A 20,046-nucleotide genomic window follows, 5' to 3' on the forward strand; every position below is an offset into this window, starting at 1 on the left:
CTTCTGTTAAATGACAAAAAAAAATAAAATATCATGACACAGCTGCCTTAACTTCTAACACACAAATCCCAGCTTCTCCAAGGGTTCCCCTTCCACTCCAAACCATCAGATGTTTTCTGAATGTTTGCACCAAGCAGTTTCAGAGTCTTCACGCTTGGTTGTTCCTCTCCCTGCTCTAGATGGGTGATGCCTTTTATTCCCCCCAAGCTGTGTTGTGTTGTGCCCTTACCCAGGCACTTGGAGGCCTGCCTGCCGAAGTGCACGGTGTCCAGGCACACGGCACACTTGGTGGCCCTCATGTTGAGCCCCACGTTGAAGCGATGGGGGATGTTGTGGTGCATTCGCTCCTTCAGGCGCCGGCTGTACTCTGCAAGGGACACAGCTCATCAGCAGGGTGACAACTAAATCACTGCAGAGATGGCATTGACAGAGAGAGGAAAACAAGCTGAGCAGGAGCCTACCCTCTGGCGTGGAGGATTCCTTCCTGCGGCTGGAGGGTGGGGCCAGCAGGCTGATGGGCGTGGGCTGGTGCTCTGGGGAGCGCACTATGGCAGACATGATGATCTGCTGCCTGGCTGTGGCCGGCGTGGAGGGGTGAGGGTGGTCCGATATTTTCCGGTGAGCAGCTACAGACAAGACAAATGTCCCTGGTTAACATGACCAACGTGGCACTCTGGTTTCTAGCAGGGCTCTGTGTGACCAGCGTGCAGTTCCAGCCCACAGAATGGAGTGTAGCCTTATTGTAACTTCACAGCAGTGGCAATAATTAAACAACACGTTATTGCTAGAGCGGCACACAATTAGAGTGGCACATTTTCAGAGCAAAAACATGTGCCTCCTTCCAGATTCACCTTTTCTGTTAACCCCTACCTTCTTCACGAGCAGATCTGAGTTCAATGCGTGTTTTCTGTAGAGCCTCCTCCAGCTCAGCAGAACGAGCCTTCTCCTTCTCCAGTGCCACTTTCAGCTCATTGTATTGCAGGGGAACCTGTGTGGGTAAAGAAGGGTCCTCTTTCCGCCGACTAAACAGGCCCTAGCAACAGAAACACACAGACAACTCCTAACTCCTAGCAAGAGATGGCTTAAACTAGGCAAAGTGACACTAGCTAGTGGCAGTCCGGCCAGAGGGCCTAATGGCAATTCTGTTATGTGTGAGGATGGATTTTTAGTTCATACTGGCACTGGAGAGAAAAATGTCAAGATATGGATTAATTTAAAGAGGGACGTACATTACCTGTTAGTACTCACAGCTGGAGTTTCCAAAAGCATCTAAACAGAGGATCTCAAAATATGTGGTTAAAATTCAATTACTTCATTCAAAATGACAGAACAGCTTATGACAAAGATGTGACACAAATCACATTGTCTGACTGATCAGTCCTATGCTGTGACTACAGGACAACCACTTTTGATACACAATAGGTTTGTACACATATACATACTTAGCATTAAAAAAAAACATGCTTAAAATTCTGTATTCCTACAGCCTCACTGAGGTGTAGCTGCTGGGTTGTAACCTAAGTGTTGTTGCAACAACAAAATACCAGAAAAGCCACAAAGAACACATTCTACCTAGTAAAGTTTGTGTTCACCAACTCAGAATGGTCTTAAATAAAGACAACATTTTTTTACACAAAGAAAGATAAAACAGAATATTGAGAACACACAGCACATAACTAATTACAAAACCATTTAATTCCATGCCTCTCAAACCTTCTTCACCCACCTTTTTCTTTTTTGCTGGTTGATCCATCTTTGCCTGCAGGAAATCAATGAGTTTAGTTTGCTGAGAAATAGTGCCCTCCATTTTCACTTTTTCATGGGAATAGAGAACCTGTGAATCACACACAGATGCAAGAAATTTCATCTTTACAGAAGAAACAAATAACAAATTACAAAACAGAACTAAAAAATACCATAAAGAAAGTGTCACACAGAAATGCAAATCACATCCTAAAGCCTCACAGGGAATGAGGTAGAGCACTGCCCTGCTTCCTCACCCTCACCTGAATGTTTTCCAGCTGATATTCCAGGTCACTTCTTTCAGTCTTCAGGAGATCTGCTCGGTCCAGAGCCTCTTGCAGACCTTGAGTCAGGCGGAAGATGTGATTCTTCTGCAGATCCATTTGCTGCTGCAGCTTTGCCTGCTGTTGAAAGAAAAACAAAGGCCAATGTTTTGGGTTTGTTGTCTTCTTGTTTGTAAGTAAAAGCTATTAAATATTGTTACTCTTTGTAAAATAATCATCACTCAGAACTTATAAATAAACACACAATTCTTCAAAAGCTGGGAAATTACAACACTCTAGAAGATTCCTTTCAGAATGCATTGTGACTAAACAAGCATTTCTGTGTATTTATATTAATCTGTAGCAACACCATTTTCTCAAGTTCTCTGTACAACCACCAGAAGCCACCGCAGTACTTTGTAAAAATAAATTGAAACTATAACCTTTACTGTAAACCAGGACAGTCATAGTCACATGAGATAAAGAAAATAATGGCCAGCTGTTTACATCTTTGTCTCCAATTAACACCAGAGGAGGGCACATGACAAAATACTCCTAATTCTTTTAGGATTTACACTGTCTTGAAAGTAAGGTACCTGACTAGGAAAACCATGAATGCTCCCATGTTACAAAGCAAGAGCCAGAAATCTTTCCTGGTGATGCATAAAGGAGTAGGCAAGCTGTCAGTACCCCAAGAATACCAGAAGGCTCTAATTGCCCTAATTGTCCATAACCACCCCTGAAATCCTTCTCTGGAGCCTCTTCCCCCACCACCCAGAGTGGTTGCCTGCATTCAATCACTCCCCAGTATGGTGCAGAATTTGGATCCAAATCCTGTGACCCAAATGAATGATGAAAAGAGCTGTGGGAAGCCTCACTTGTGGCCTCCAGGTGTGCACCCCCAGCATGTTGGCTCCAGAGCTGGTTATAAGCTATGGCCTTTGCCCTTGGCCTGGTCAGAGCTGTGCTTGGGCAAAGACCTGACCTTGCAGACCTGACCTAGGATGGTGCCTCATGATTAGAGGCTTCTATAATGATCACTGGTACCTTCAGCAAATCTGCCCTGGTCCTCTTGTTCAGGTCCTGTGGGTCTGAGCCTGCAGGCTCAAGGTCCTGTCCTTGCCTGGCATGCTGTGCCCCTTGGCTGGCAGCTCCCCTGGCCCTGAGGAGCAGCTCACTTTCACTGCTCCCTGACATGGCCACACACTCAGCAAACTTTGAAGTGAAAACAACTCCCCCAACTTGATTAATCTCCCCAGTTATATAGAAGAAGGATGGATGTGTAACTCTTATTCACACAACCTCCCCTCCTCAAGATGTGGAAGCTTCTGAAGTTCTAACATGAATCTCCAAGGTTACCTCCTCCAGAAGCCTCTGCTTGAGCTCCCTTTCTGTCTCCAGCTTCTGCTGTAAACTGCGGGCGTTCATCTCCAGCATGGCATGCTTCTTCTCCAGGTCATTGAGCTGGGAAAGAGGGTCAGAATAACATTGAACACTAATAAATATAGTTCCACAGTCTTAAAATCCAACTTCACCAAGCACATGCTGAAGAAAAATGATACAATTAGCCTTTGGTTGCTGGGGAAAAACCAGCCAAAAGACATTTTGGCTTGTTCAAATGCAGATACCAAGTTATTGAAGGACTTCATTCCAGGCATCATAGGCTGCTGTCTGCTTTAGTCTCCTTCAAAGAAAATCTGAGGTCTTTGGCTTGAAGATAAAATTCTATTCTATGCCCTCCAGCCTTTTTAATTTGTCTCTATAACATCTTGGAAAAAGCTGCTCAAGGCCACATTTCTAAATATCAGTGGAAAAGCATTTCATCTAATTATGAAAGCCTAGGATTGAAAGTTACTTACCTTATCAGAAAGGCTCTCTGCTTTGAGTTTTTGTTCCTTGAGTGCTTGCTGCAGGGCCAGAATCTCTGCCTTGTGTTCCTTGACAGCCAGTTCTACCACCTGGCGAGACTCAGTAATACGCTGATCTGCTCTCACTCTGCATTAAAATGGAAAATAATGTTACCTAACTCCCTGCAGGCCTGACCTCTCCCTAGCAGGCAATGGCATCAATAACTCTTTAAGGGGTTACCTCAAATTCAAGATGTTACATTAGAAAGCCAGACTGTTTGCTGCAACACTTTTATATTATATAATCCTGTTCCTGCCCCTGCTAGAACTACAGCCTTAAACATTGCAAGACCCCACAGGAACAGTCAGGAGCAAAGACTATTTTTTCATAAAATAAAATAGAAGATAATAAATCAAGACATTTTATAAATTACAGTGATAAATACCACTCCCCTTGAATCGTTCACTTGCAAAGAAACAAAAGGAACAATATCAGTGATGACTATTAACTAATAAACCATTTTTAGAACTACCTCACAAGATTTTATATTTAGCTCCAACTCCCATATCCTATGCTAAATATAATTCTTGTACTAGCTTCTATAGAGCATTTTCAGAAAAGTTAATAAAAGGGAAGGAAGGGAGAGAGACCTGCTCTGTTTCTCAGTATCCAGCATCCTCTGCAATTCTCTAACTCGACATTCAAACTGGGACTTCTCATCCCCCAGAACATTTCTCCACGCTTCCCACTGGCGCTCTTTCTCCAGGAGTTCATCATTCAGGGCCTCCAAGTCCATTACTTGCTCTTCCAGCATCGTACATGTTGTCTTCAAGGCCTCCATAGTCTAAAAATAAATCCTCCTATCAATTCTCACATCCCACATCAAGCGTGCACTTTCAGCTTCAGCCCTACCATTTCGATTACAGTACATGCAAATCGGCAGCAAGCAGGAGCTGGGAAATCACAGCCCATTTATTTCAAGGCTCCTGTACACTCACTTCTGATCCCTGAGAATGTCAGGTCGATCTCATTATGAACATTTTGAGATTTCCAGGGCCACAGAATTAAAATGAGTAATTCTAAATGACAATGCCCTCAGAGTGCAGGACAGCTGAATAAAACTGTGTAAAAACACGATGAGAAATACCAAAAATTTCCATTCACTCAACTGCCCTGGGAAACATCATCACTTCTTATGGGTTTCTAGATGTAAAAGGAATTTTTGCCAGCTCCCACAAAGAGTTCCTGACCCAGACTTGGAGACCTTACTTGTTTCTGGCTGGTGAGCTGCATCTCCCTCTCAGTGATCTCTCGGCGGAGATGATCGACTTCACTGCGCAACTGGACAACCTCGTCGTTGGCCCCCGAGGCCTCATCGAGTTGTTTGGACAGGAAGAAATTCTGGTTGTTCAGCTCTGCATTGTCTTCAGTGAGCTGGTTCAGCTGCTCTTCCAAATCTGAAATCACCTAGAAAGAAAAATAAATTATGTGTGAGCGAGCACAGGTTTTGGGAAAAGAGTTCTCACACAGAATTATTTATTGCCAAGTTTTTACATTTTTTCTAATTCAAACAAAAGGGCTGTATTATAGTGGTAGATATTTGTGCATAGTAATGTACTTAGATCAGAAGCAAAGTTTTGTGTCTTAGAGATAACAGCTTGTTTTTTTAAAAATCTGGTTCAGAGCATAAATATGCTGCAATGTAATTTATTATTTGAGAGACCTGACATGGCTAAAGCACTGGATTGGGAGCCAGGAGTTCTGGCTGGAATTCTCAGCTCTGCTGCTGACTTACAGAGGCCTTTAGCCAAAGCACTTTACCTTTTCTGCCCCAATCTCCCCTAAGTGCAATGAGGCTAATTACTCTCAGAAAGGCTTTCAAAGTGTGGTATTGAAGAAAACAGACCAAGTGGAGGCAGTGCAACCTGATGGATATCCCAGGGAATTGCTTATATTATTATTTGTAACACTGGGTATAACCAGGAAGGGCAGAAAAATGTTAAGAAATACGTTCTATCAAAGTAACAGCATTATGGATGGCAGCTGGGTACATGAGGGAAGAAACCAGTGGGGTAGCACAACACAGAAAATCAGTGAAAAGCAAAAACTCAACAAGGCCTTTGCTGAAGTGGGAGCACCCATTTGTTCAATCAGCATTAACTAAAAGCTTTAAACCACAGTGCCCTCCAACTGAAAGACAAATATAAACAACAGTGGGCCATTTTCACAGTTGGTTTTATGAATGAAAGCCCTAAACACTGGGTGGATGAATGTGTACCTCCTCCTAACTCAAAACCAACATTGCCACAACAGAAGAGAAAGAAACCTCAGTATAATCTTGAAATCAGCTTAATAAAAAGAATTTCAGAAACTGGTAAATTCTACACAATTCACATTCAACTCTTAAATATATTCTCTAGAGGCTCTTTTGCCTGGATGTCAAAGAAAAGTGAATAAGATACTTCATTAAATGAGAAAAAAATAAAATCTCAGAGCACAGTTGGCCACACATTCAAATTTAAATGTTCCAATTTCCTACACAAGCCAAGGACTTGAATATCTAAAGCAGTAGAGGATAGAGCACAAGGCTCTTCTCAGCTCTCTGGAAAGATGACAACCATTTCTTTTTGAAGAATCTGCAACGCATATTTTGGCAGCCTTTTACCATGCCTCTCCTAGATCTAAATTAACAGTATTTGGTTTTTAAACTGTGAGCAGAAAAAGTCCAACAGCCATTACTGCCTGCTGGGTGAAAGGGAGTTCCTGCCACCCATATGTTCAGGGTCAAATCAAGATGATTCACACTTCCAAACACAACATTTCTGAAGAAATCTGATCATGTGCTGGTTTCTGAGCACTCTCACTGCCCTATTCAAAATACACATTTTCCTCTGCATTGTTTGCACCAAGCTTTCAGAGGGGGCAGCCTGTGTGTAAGGACATGTTAGTGCCTCTACTGCTACAGAAATAAGAACTTAGATATGTTTATACAAACAAAAGGGAGCAAAAGAACATTTGTTTTTACAGTGTTTTATCTACTGCTCTTACAACAGCTGAGATCTCTACTAACTGCCAGATAAGAAATTCACTTTTTCTTCCATTTGCTTTAATTTTATGTTTAACCACACCATGTATCTAGGCAGTTTCAAGAAATATTTTATACATTCATGGTTTCTTCCACATTTATTTTATATACCAGTACAAGTAATTTCTATTAAAAAAATATTAATCTAGTTTTGAAATACAAGAAAACTGAGATGAGGGAAACACAAAATGGATAAAGTAATATGCAGAGTAAATATGTCCAACTACTTCATTAATTATTAAAACAGGCTGTATTTCCAGTTGATGTTATTCCTTAAGGACTGGAAGTTAAGCTCCTATTTTCCTTTACTCTAGGTTCTGAGATTTTGACTTCTTTCCCTGAATACAACTAAAATTCAACCAGATCATATTATATTTCACTGCTACACTTAATCTAGTGGGATATTTCTGGAAAACTTTGACACATCACAAAGCAGTTAAGAAAGAAAGGCTGCAGAAGATGTGACATAATCTCTTTCCTTCTTCTAACACTGTGTTTACTGATAATTCCAAAACACCTTGGCTTAAATTCCAACTATATTATAACCTAGATAATGTAATCTAGGTAGATAGATATAATTTTTTTTAACAAGAGAAAATTTGTTCCTCCTGGTACAATCTTCCTTTTTTCATGGGGAAAGGGGATGTTTGTTAACACATCCAATACTATCCACAGCTATGGATAACCCAACAGCAGTAGAGAGTTTATTAACACTATAAAGCCTAAAGAGCAATGGGTAATACTGACACAGGAAAATGGGATGTAGTGTCATATAAATGTCTGTCCTGGGGACCCACAAAAAAGAAAACACAGATCAAAAAAACCCCACATTTAATTGGAAATGTTGTCTTAGGCATACATATATTCATACAGCCTATACCAGAATCCTGTACCTGGAAAGAGTTAACAGCTTTAGATATTATTCTTTTCAGTTAAGGAAATTACCAGGAGAAAAAAAAAAGCCCCCAAAAAAGCAAACCAACCAACCCTGAGCTATTCTGAAGTAAATGTGAAGTATATTAAAGGAAATGTGAAGTATATTAAAAGAAAGTCAGTAAGAAAATACTATATCCTTCAGAAACTCATAATATAATTAGAAAAATCTTCACATTTTAAGTTTATAAATTAACCAAACACTTGAAACCTTGGAGAAGCAATTCTAGACAATCTAGACAGCCACTGTAGCTGTGCCACTGCATCACCACTCACAGAGCAACTGGAATCTTCTCCTCTATTTATGCACATCTTCATCACAACTAATCCATAAAACAGAGATATCATCTAACTACACAGATTGTTCACTGCACACCACATCTAAGCACACAGCTTATCTTTATCCTGCTGCAGAGGACTGTATCTCATTTCTAAATACTGCAGAGCAATCCAAGCATAGCAGCTCCTCAGCAGAAGGGGCATATCCAGCATGATTCCCTCCCCACTGAATAGTCTGAGGAAAGTAAAGTGTTCCTCTAGTGAGACTGAGCAGATTCACAGCTCTTACCCCTGCTCCTACAAACCTCTCCAGCCATGGATCACATCAAATATCAGAGCAACAAACAGTCAGGTCATGACTATGTGGTTTGCACATCAGACAAAATGTACTGAATTTAATCCATATGCTCCACATATCAAAACCACAGGCACAATAATGAGGAAAAGGAGAAAATTAAGGAGTTTTATTTATACACTATAACTGCAGCTTGCAAACTTCCCCATATCCTGTTCCTTCATAGAGGTGTCTCAGTTCTCAGATGCCATCAACAAATGTGCAGAAAAATGCTAGGACACAGCAAGGGAAGCTGTTTTGGGATGCTATCAGCAGTGTCTTATTTGGAGTTAAATGCCATTCCAGACTAATAGTGTTGCTCTATCCATTTCCACTGCTCCCCATCCCCACTAATCTTTACCAGAAAGCTACCTGTCAGAAGTAAATAGGAAACAAGAAAAAGCTGTCTCTCAGCCCCAAATTATTGTGAGGAGGGAGTGAGAGCAGACATCAGACTCCTTTTGTCTTTACCTGCTCTCTGAGACAAGGCTTTTGAGGCAGAGAAATCCCAACACTGAGAGGCCCAGGCTCTCCAACAGGGCTGCAGAGAGATTGTACCTGTTCCATCAACACCTAACAATGAATCCCTCACTTCCCTCCCTTCTCCATAGTCAGACAACATCTGTGCCTTGAAACACACCCTAAACATGGATCTCAGACTCCAAAATCTCATCCTGGTTTATCTTGAGGGACAAGGGGAGCTGCAGAGTAGTAGGACACTGCCCAGATTGCATTCCTGTCCTTCCCACAGCAAGCCAGGATTAAACATTCAGTCCCTGTGTTCCTGTCCTAGGTCCCAGAGATGAGCTGCCTCTCCCAAACAGGAGCCTCTTCCTCACATGATGATGATCTTGTCCACAGTGAAAGTCTCATTAACCTCACACCAATGCCTTAGAAGTCTCTGGTTTTTTGTCAGGTTGCAAAAACTACAAAGCTCCATTTCTGCCTGTAACTGGTGTATGCCATCATATTTTCTGTGGAATGGGAATCAAGGGTAACCTCTTCCACCCAACAGGAATTTTACTTTTCTAAAGAACTCTAACAAAGCCATAGAAAAGTTTTTGCCTGGGTATTGGCCTTGTCACTGTGGGCAAAATTCCTTTACTCTGAAACACAATTTAGCATCAAGTTAACATCTTTGAGTATTATTTTGGAAGCTCACAAGAGCACAGATTATTCTTGTATGCCAACTTATTGAGCCAAGGTGGAATTAGGATCTCAGACTGAATTCAGCAGGAAGTCACACATAACTAAAATGATACCTGTCTGGTGGGCTCACAGATTTAATGCCTCAGTATCCAAACTCTTGCACATGTGCAGATCAAGCCTGTTAATGTTTAAGACTGGAACACAAGATGATGACAGAAGAAACTCAGGGGAACATAAACCTTGTTTTGTTGGAGAAAATTTGAATAAATGGAAGTGCAATATCCAATTAGTAATAAGAAATGCCACTCATTGCTAGAGTAAAAGCAAGAGCCTGTACTTGAAAAACCCAGACAATTCAGATGGTGGTTCTCTGGTACTTTACTAAGCTGAGTGCAAGGCTTTTATAGGACTCCTTCCTGCTAAATATTTAAAGACTTTACTGCCTGCTTACTGGAAGTTTCCTTTTGGAAACAATTCTATTATTATTCAGTATTATTTAGTTGTATTTTTAACTTTAAACATGATGGTGATCTCAGAACAAGCCATAATTCAGAAGTATCTGGAAACAACTGACAAATGTGTAAATTTTCCTATTTAAGAATGCCTTTTATTTCTAGATCTTTCTTTGATTGCCTGGAAAATACTTTTAACACTCAAATGGACTATTTACTTCAATGTAGGGAACTAGCTTTTTCCCTCAACAGATTTGCTGGATGAGCCATCATTGTGAGAAGGTTGTGACAAGACTGTGTGTGCCCACGAGCACGTGTGTGTGTACAGCAGGTACCACAAGTTACAATTTTTGTTGTAATTACATATCCTATTATTTCTTGCTCAACTGAGAGACAGAGAAAGCATGAAAAAGGAGAACCCAAAAATACCTCCTTGGTCCTCAGCAAAAGGAAGAACAAGTGTGCAAGGAAAGCAGACACAGCCTTCTCTGCAATCAGAGGCTGTGACCTTTGTGAAGCTAGACAAACAGGAACAATACCAAAGAAAGTAGATTAGGTATTTGTATTTGTCTTTTGAAGACAAAAGTTCTGAAGTACAAAAGTACTGAAGTAATTACTGAAATAATTCAAATTTTCAATATTTCTTTCCTGTCTAATCTTATTTTCGCATTATTTTGCGGTTTGGAGCTTCTCAATAAGATCAAATAAAAAGTACTTCCCTACCAAAGTTTGCTAGACTAGTTCAAGGAGTTTGTGGTAGCTTAAAAAGGATCTCTCTTGAGAACTTCCTGAATTAATACATCCATCCTTTATCATACTGCATAAGTAGCAGAATGTTACAATTATTCCCTTGAAGTGTTGCTGGATGTTAAAAGGAGTATAAATTCTAATCACCTTCAAGTGGAGTCACATGGTCACTAAAAAGCACAGCCTGCATCATACTGGTACCATCAGATAAAAATGAGTTTGAAACATCTGGTGAAAGCAGTGTAATTAGCATTTCTTGACCCTCACTAGCAATAGAGGATTGCCCTGATTCCCTCATTCCTCAGGCAGGATGGACAGCCAGGAGCAGCCATAACACAAAACATGAAATTATCTGTCCATGGTCAATTAAATTATACATGCATTCTCCTGGGCTGGAAAGGGAATGTATGATGAGCATGTATTATTCATTTAGGAACTATTTAATTAATTTCTTATTGATGAGAATGTCTGATCCCACTTATCCCACTGAAGGGCCTTACAATGCACAACACTTTTACAAGTCCTTTGAAGCTCTTGACATTCTGGAAATGTTATGGGTCATTCTTCACTGCTGGAGCTTGTTCCCCACACTCAGAGCTGAAGTGTCACTGGATAATGAGTTACAGCTCTGCAAGGCTGCTGACCCTGCAGTGAACAGAGTTTCCACGCCTGGTTTTTCCCTGCATGGAGATCACAAAAGTGTTTTCACAGAAAGCTGTCACTCTGAATGAAAGGCAAGGTCCAGAGCAACAGAAGATAGCACTGGATGTAACATCTATGATGACACATAGAGAGCCAGACATTCAGTCTAAGAAAATGAGAAAGGGAACAGAAAATGAAGTTTCTTGTGTAGGATTTCTTTTAGACAGAGGTTAAAACACTTTGGAAAGCTGTATTTCCTTACTTCTTCCTGTCTAGATATTCTTTATCCAGAAGAACCTCTTGCTTAGTGCTAAAGAGCAAGTGAGGAAAACAAAATGACTCTCATACTGAAAAGGTATGTTAAAAGATGAAAACTTATACATTAAAGACTTATTCCTACAGCATGAAAAATTACATTTGAGGAAATCACTGGAAGCAGGAAAACAATCAAGATAAAAAGTCCCAGCAATTAAGCCCTGCTTACAGTGTTGGGTAGAGAGAAAAAGCCCAGAATAATTCACAGCCACTGCTGACCCAGAGGACCGTGGTCCTTATCCAACACTTGTGTAATTCATGTCCTTGGAAGGCAGATACTCTCCATCAACTACCATGAACAAGTGTGAAGATAGGCATAAACTGCAAGAATCCCTGTGGATAGACAAAGCCCTTGGACATCTGTCCTGGACTGATAAAATGAATCTGAAAACATGTCAAAGATCTCATGCAACAGAAGGTGAAAATACAGATCCTGGACATCTCTCTGCTGTATGTCAATGTGTTATTTGGAACCTTAACATTTCTTGTCTCTTCAAACGCTGTTAAAGTCCTCCTTCAAACCCACTCTGCCCTAGATCTACAATGCAGCTCAGGATTTGGACAGGTAGATCTTTTCTTCTTGTGAGTAGAAAAGATCTTCACCTAAAGTCATTTTTGCAGCTGCTACACCATTCTTATTAGCTGCACTGCAATGAGATATTTTAATTTATTTTCTTCTCCAAAAAGAAGAACAGTGACAATTTCACGATCAGACTAAAACCTCAAAATTGAGGTTTACCTGAAACCTAAAAAAAATCCAATCCAATCCAATCCATCCAGCTCCTACTAGCACCTTGAAGCCAGAAGTCCACATTAGGAACTAGTGTCATCAAGGATTAAATGAGGAAATTGTTTGTTTCATTATCCTTAATTTCAAAATAATTCAATGATCTGTATTTAATACTCACTGTGCAGCTATTACGAAGGGCTTCATATTTACGCTGGATTTCATCTCTATGTGCCTAAAGGAGGTAAGAAGTTAATCATCAATTTTTCATCCATTAGAATTCGAGAATGCTGTTGCTAAACAAACTGCAGAACAACCTACCAGCAAGCAAAGTTTGGAAGGCAGATGCTGCAGGCTATGAAAGCACTAAAGAACTGATTAGCAAAAGTCCCATCCTACTTAATCAAATCCACTTATGCTCCCAACTCTGGAGTGCTTTAGGAAAATGTACAAGCTCAAGAATGGAATTATGCAACAGGTTCCATCTGAAATGGTCACCAGAAGACTTGTTGATCCCATGTTAAGTTTTTACATTCTTGACATTTTAATTTGAGTTGGTTTTACTTCTGTATCCAGATTGGTGATTTGTAGAAAATAAATACTGCATACAATTTAATGCTTGCAAAGAAAAACTATAATGATGTATAATGCAAGCCACCCCAAACAGCTCTGCCAATCTACCTGAATCCTGCCATTAAGTCCCATTTAAGTCTGAGCCTCTCTAAAAAGCAGTGATAAAACATAATCAATTCTTTGGAGGACAACATCTAAAGTACAGAAAAGTTCAAACACTCATTTTAAAGAATGCAGTATTGCATGCACCATTTTACCCCCTACTTTACAAGCAAAGCATGACAAAGCAAAAAGTCCTTGTTTCAGCCTCATGGCCTCATGTTAAAGTGATTTAACAAGTGTCTGATGTCATGTGCTATCTGAAAACTTAACAAAAGAAAGGTTACTGCTCAAGCACATCCAGCCACCTTTCTTCATTCAGAACATTTTCCTCAGAGCCAAGAGACTAAACAGGAAAAAAAACATTCAGCAGAAGTCAAATATGAGAGCTCAAAAGCTATTTACCACAACAGGCAATGTGAGAAAGAAAAGTATGTAAAAAACTCCATGACAGGAATAGTCCCAAGCCCACTGGGCTGGACTAACAGCAGCTGGGCCAGCACTACCAGTTTGCCCCATTAACTGGAGCAATAACTGAGTGAACACAGGTCATGAATATTCATCTGTTTCACTGCTGGGTAAAGATCCCAAGGCATTGCCAACCCCCTGGCAGTGATTGTGGTTGTTATGCAAAGCTTCCAGCTGGGAAGGGAGTGCCTCAGTTCCCAGCAAAAAGGAACCCAATGCCATTTCTATTCAGCTATTCTTAGGCCTCGATGCTGTTGCTGCACTTGCCCAGCCTGTGCCCACTTTAGAACTGAGGAATTGGTTCTGCCATTCATCTACCCAAAGCATCAGCACAATACCAGTGCCCTGTCAGTGCCCACATCCCCTCCCAAAAACCAGCAATGGCAGCAATATTCAGAACAGTTCTTTGATTAAATGCCACTGGAGCACAAGAATGCCCATTTTCAACACTTCCAAATCACAGGATTTGAAGGTCATTAAAGGCTGCTGCTCAAGGGGAAATTAGCTGGTAGCAGGTGAAATTCTGTACCTGCAACCCTGGGAATCTTGTGTAAAGCAAATATTTCTTAGAATTCAACAATTTTTGTGCTCAAGAGACAGCAAACAGTAGCATATAATCTAGAACTCCATTTACAAGGGGCTGGAGTAGAAGAGGGTGGCAGGACCTGAACTTTGTTTTCCTTTCTATCACTCACACACCTCACCAGACTTCAAGACATATGACAATTTTTAGTGAAACAAGCATTGGAATAAAATTGTGTTAGAACACTCTCCCTAGGAATTTGGTGGTTATTTTTTTTTCCCTGAATAAGTATCCTCAAAGCAGGGTAACTCATAGGAAAAAAAAAAAATCAAAACATTTATAACCATCAAGTACTTTCAAACTCATGAGCAATTATTTAAGTAAGTAAACTAACAATACCAATTTCAGATGCAACTGAATCTAAAAAGTAATAATGCTCCTACAAGCCATCAGTCAGTTTAGGAAGCAATGAACCATCACAAGGAAGTATTCACATGGTTAAAGGCAAAATTTGACATTTTAGCAATTCGCACCTCTATCAACACAAGGCACAATTCACACCCATTTCTGAAAATTAAAAATTAGATCACAAATTCCTTTTAACCTCTTCATGAATCATGCACCCACATAACTCTAGTGTGCATGTGCAGTTTCAGGGCTCACCGTGAGGGCTTGAATCTCCTCCTCTGCCTCAGCCGTGGTCTCCTCCAGCTCGGTCTTGGCCTCTCGCAGCTGGTTCTCCAGGGCTGTGCGTGCAGCCTGCAGCCCAGTGACCTGGGATTCCCTCTCCTGCAGGGTCAGCTGCAGCTCTGTCAGCTGCCTCTTGAGCTCCAGCTTTTGTTCTTCATGCTCTAGACTAACCTGAAGACAAAGTAGTAGCCAAATGTGAGTTGCTGACAAAGACATGGCAGGGAATGTAGTCTCATTTCAGAGCCCACTTTCAGATGCCATTGCCATGTCTATTCCCAAAATCACATCCTGACAGACTGCTTAAGGCACTGAGAAATCAAGGACACAGATTTGTCTACTCTCCAAAATCTACTGGTTTTCTTAGAAACAACAACCTGGCATTTTGAAACAAGGGCACAACAATAGTTCCAGCTGTAACTCAAATATATCAAACACTGGTAGAAAATGTTGAAGTAGTTTGTGATGAACTTTCTTCACTGAAGCTGAGAGTCTCTAAGGATCTTTATTGGGGAATCTCTGGGCATACATTACAGGCATTTTGCAATCAACTTCCACATTTCATCTTGCTTTCAAATTCCTTTTAAAGAAACCCACCAGCTCATCTGGCTCTGGTTTTACCTGAGTGGCTTCTGATGAAGGTTTTCTTGCAGCACACACAGGGATAAATGTGTCACTCCAGGGATAAGAAATGAACAATTAAAACAGATCTCAGTGTTCAGAATTAATTCCAAACCTTAGCACCTTCTTCAGGCTCCCTGCTATCCCCAGGGAATCTGTCTGTTGTGCTTGAAATGTGTGACAAGGCTGTCAGGAACCTTACACTGCTCTCAGCCAGCTTCTGGCCAAAGAAGGGCAGGCTGGTTGTCCAACAACCTCAGCTGAAAGCAAGATTTCAGCCTTAGCTGAAAATTAGTGGGGCGAGACTGGAGAAGAATTTGTAGATCCAAACTAGTTAATACAAAACTAAAAATGAAGCACAGCTCACAAAAGTATATATTTCCATATTACTGTTAGGTTTTTTGTCCAGTAAACTCTGAAAACGGTGCATGAAGCAGTAGGTTCTTTTTTTCTTACAGCAATTCTGCTGTGTCCTTTGCTTTCTTAGCTGCAGACTCTAAGGCTACAGGTTACCTGTCTGGTCACTGTACATTGCTGAGCTATTATTCTCTACCCAGACAATATTATAAGGGTATTGTACAAATAAACATAGAAATAGAATTCTGAAAAAGCAAGATGATCTAAAAGTTCATATTCGGTACTTCATACTTATATTTATCTCCTTTTAATGAGGTTTTTTTTTTTATTTTTAATTACTACTACACTTTCAAATACCACTACAAGAAGTTAATTCTAGTTCTCACTGTATTGACAAAATGGGATACATTTAAGAAAGTTTGTTGGGAGGGATTAGAGCCATGCTTTCACCTCTCTCAGCCGTGTCTCCAGTTCCAGCAGGCGGTTCTTGTCAGTGTGATCTTGGTGACTCATCTTTTCCAATTGTTCTTCTAATTTTCGATTCTGGGCCTCCAACTTTCCAGCTTGTGTTTCCAAGTAGAACTTCTGTTGCCTGAGCTCTGAAATCATCTCCTCTTGGGCTTTCCTGAGAGGAGAAATGCACAAGTGACAAACTCAAAATGCCCTTAACATATGTCCTTCCACTGGGGTGAAGTAAGGAAGAACACAAATTTGCTCTTAAGTAGAACAGTTAAGTTCATGGCTTAAATTCTGCATCCCAGCTAAAAACAAAAAATACTAGTGTATTCATCAACATATGCCCAGAGCACTAAAATTCCATATTTGCCAGTTGCACAGACAAATGAATCTTGCAGAGGGTAATCTATAATGCTATCTAAGATACAATTCATTCTTGTCACTTCATCAGTTCCTTGTCACATGTTTTTCTATAGGGGAAAAATAAATTCTAAGAGTTGTTTTCTCCCAGTGTATTTCTATGACATAAGAGGAACCCCATGCTTTAGGACTGGGGTGATGTGTTGGGGGCTTTTGAAAGTTGTAAGGGACATAGAACTTGACCTACACTGAAGTGAAGCTTTGCTGTCTCTGATCAAAGTCTTAATCTACAAACTGAACAAAAATAATTACTTGTTCTCACAAGAATTTTGAGAGCTGGCAATGATTAATTATTATCATTTGAAATGGACACCCTCAAAAAAAAAAAAGTGGAGGGGGTCTTTCTGCATTATTTACAGTTCCTGGAGTTCTGTTATCATGCACTGGAAAATTCTCCCTCATCGAGTGCTTTCTACTTAGAAGCCTCACAAAGCTCTACATATATTAATGAATTAATATTTTAAGAAGTTCACTGTGAGATAAGCTGTTATTAATCCTATCCCAGAGAAATTATGTGGGTTGCCCAAGATCAAATAGGAAGACTTAACAAAACTAAAAATAGAACTTAAGTCTTCTGACTCACATTTCTGTGCATTGCAAGCAAAACCACCCTTTCACCCTCTCTGTTTTTTTAATTTACCTCTACAGATTATTGTCTGCCAGAACTGTCAAATGGTGTTATTTCATTTCCTGCTGTTTACTGGGCTATCTTCTCAGGAACTTGATAATCATTGGTTTCCTCAGATATTGCTGGAACAAAAGCTTGCAGAGCTCCCCTCTCCTCTGAAGAGTTTAATCACTAGCTCTCCTCTTGATGCATGCTCAGATTAGCTGCAGCTTTTGTTGGTTCAAAATGCAGTCCAACAACAATTTATACATTTTCAACAGCCCAATTCACAAAATAAGCACAAATTCATTAACTATCTGCATGCATAATTAAGTAATTTTCTCTCAAAATGTTGCTAATTCTGTACTATCTCCTACCAATCCTGCAAAGTTCATCATTTGACAATATGTCTCTCAATAATCTATTTTAAATTGTGTGTTAAAACATTATTATATGTTTTTCTTATTTTCTGTGGCTCTCCAGTCAAGGATACAGCTCCAGAGGATGCTCTAAGTCCTTGCACTCAGCTCAGCACCCATGACAGAGACACTCAACCTTCCATACACTTCTACCCTGAGACATGTTTTATTTTAGACTGAAGGTAAGTTATGGCTTTTGCTGCCTCAACAAACTCCCTGGGTGATTAACTGGAGGTCATCTGGAGCATTAAGCAACACAATTCAATTCCTCAGTTATTTTGTGAATATTTTTGGCTGCTCAGGCTAAAATAACTTGCAAGATATTTGAAATGCAATGAAAATTGGAGCCATTACATCTGGAGGCATGATGACCACAGGAAAGGAATGAAACCAAAGCAAGTCTTTGCCAAAACTCACCCTTGTCTGATTCTATTCAATATTAGAGGTGAATTTATCCAAGTGCTTCCCACAAAGGCACTGCCTGGTGTTGGATGGACACTGAAACCTTTGTGCCAACCAAGCTGGTGAATCTCTGAACTCAGTAAGGGCAAATACTGTTTTAGCCCTGCCTTGCAGGATCAAACAATCCATGCTTTTTCCTATACTGGAAGTAGGACACCTCTAAGTCATTTATGAAGGAAAAACATCATTGTAAGGATAAGGAATCTCAGCTAAAACCTAAAGAAAAATAAAGTTCAGGCAGACAAAAGTATCTGAAACTGAAGAATTCAAAAACATGCAGAGAAATAATTGGCTTAAAAATCTGGTGTTCTTCCTTGTCTTCTCATCCATTAAGACCATGATGGAGTGTTTGTGAGTGAAGGGTGTTGAATGTTTTCAATTTCAAAATCATGTGTCAGGGGAACTGAGTAAAATATAAATCTATTAGCCATGTTTATATTTAAAGAAGGAATGCATGCTTCTCCAGGGGTATTTTAGACATAAAATTATTAGTATTCATTTAACATATTTGGCAAACCTACACAAATCACCTGCCTTAGGAAATGTTCCAAAGTAAACACTGTAATACAAACCAATTTCCCCAGTCATGTTTGAGAAAATACAAAATACACAGCGAGCCCCAAGTATTTGAAGAACAAAGCACAGTTTTGAAAGGCTATCACTGAAAAACAAGCAGGGAGCACAGCAGGCCTGCAAAAAAAAGAGCCACTTTTACATGGTGAATCAGAAAATCATTTCAATTGGAAAAGGCTTTAAGGTCATCTTCCTGAGACCTGTGCAGCAGTGACAGCAGCTGCCACACTTACATGTTCCTCTGGGTAAAGAGGCTGCTATTTGCTGCCAGTTTGTTGGCCTCAGACAATTCCACAATTCTCTGCTCCAGTGACCTGATCTTCGAATCCATTGCATTGATCATCTGAAACACAGCAGAGAGCCTTTGAGATGGCACAATGCGAGCAGTTACAAAAATAAAGTTTATAAAAAAGTCTGAACTTTTTCCAGAAACAAAAGAACTAAAAGAAAACTGATCAAATGGCCAAAATGAGCCACACAGATGCAATTACTGGAGCTATTTGCAGCTGCTTTCTGCTGCTTTAATGTTAGGAAAAAGCAGCCATTATCAAGGCACAAAACAATGGGTGCACAGCAAGCTGCATGGCTTTTTTAAAGGAAATATTCTTGAATTTTAAAAACCCATATCTTAAAATTTGTATTAATCAATGAATTTCCTTCAAAGCAACTCAGCAGCACTACAGAACTTCAAACAAGATTATCTTGCTTGAAATCAGTCTCAGAAAGGCACTCTTCAAACAGCTTTGATTTCCAGCTCAACACCACATACCGCCTTCTGTTCAGCCAGGACTTTGCATTTCTCACGTGCTTCTTCTTCATGTCTTCTGAGCATATTCTCAAGTGCTTCCTTATCTGCAAGATCCTTCTTCATCTGATTTTCCAACACCTAAATGAAGACATTTCTTTTGTCTAAATTTTATCTGTTTCACTGGGCAAAGGGTAAGCAGAAAGAAAATCGTCAATACAAATTTTTTTTTTCTTCTGTAAGCAATTGGTCATATCTCAAGCAAAATTAAATCCATGATGCAATTACATGAAATCCATGGAAGGGCAAACTCCAAAAAGACTTTTTATCTCTGAAGACTGAATTTAACAGTAAGATTTTTTAGAGATATGGAGATATTGTAGATTTTTAAATTATTATTTTAAGTCATACAAACTGTGTTTAATAACTGTTCCAGCCTAATGCAACAGAAAACAGAAAAGACTCTCTACCCCAGCATGTGTAGCAGAAGAAATAGGAAAGTGCCCATCCTTTGGCTGC

The 20,046-nt window shown here is 40.0% G+C and overlaps 1 protein-coding gene across 1 annotated transcript in view; it reads right to left on the reverse strand.

Moving 5' to 3' along the window:
- CIT (citron rho-interacting serine/threonine kinase) overlaps positions 1–20,046 on the reverse strand; it is a 68,086-nt gene that overhangs the window by 12,522 nt on the left and 35,518 nt on the right. The window contains exons 18-31 of the mRNA XM_042779844.1: positions 19,552–19,668; positions 19,016–19,125; positions 16,296–16,470; positions 14,844–15,041; positions 12,699–12,752; positions 5,124–5,321; positions 4,505–4,698; positions 3,866–4,001; positions 3,366–3,470; positions 2,007–2,147; positions 1,727–1,834; positions 871–1,033; positions 462–626; positions 230–367 (exon numbers count right to left, since the gene is read on the reverse strand). Coding sequence (XP_042635778.1) covers positions 230–367; positions 462–626; positions 871–1,033; positions 1,727–1,834; positions 2,007–2,147; positions 3,366–3,470; positions 3,866–4,001; positions 4,505–4,698; positions 5,124–5,321; positions 12,699–12,752; positions 14,844–15,041; positions 16,296–16,470; positions 19,016–19,125; positions 19,552–19,668 — 2,002 coding nt within the window. The remainder of the gene's footprint in view (positions 1–229; positions 368–461; positions 627–870; positions 1,034–1,726; positions 1,835–2,006; positions 2,148–3,365; positions 3,471–3,865; positions 4,002–4,504; positions 4,699–5,123; positions 5,322–12,698; positions 12,753–14,843; positions 15,042–16,295; positions 16,471–19,015; positions 19,126–19,551; positions 19,669–20,046) is intronic.

This window comes from Catharus ustulatus, chromosome 18, assembly GCF_009819885.2.
Source record: "Catharus ustulatus isolate bCatUst1 chromosome 18, bCatUst1.pri.v2, whole genome shotgun sequence".
In the NCBI taxonomy this organism is placed as follows: Eukaryota; Metazoa; Chordata; class Aves; order Passeriformes; family Turdidae; genus Catharus; species Catharus ustulatus.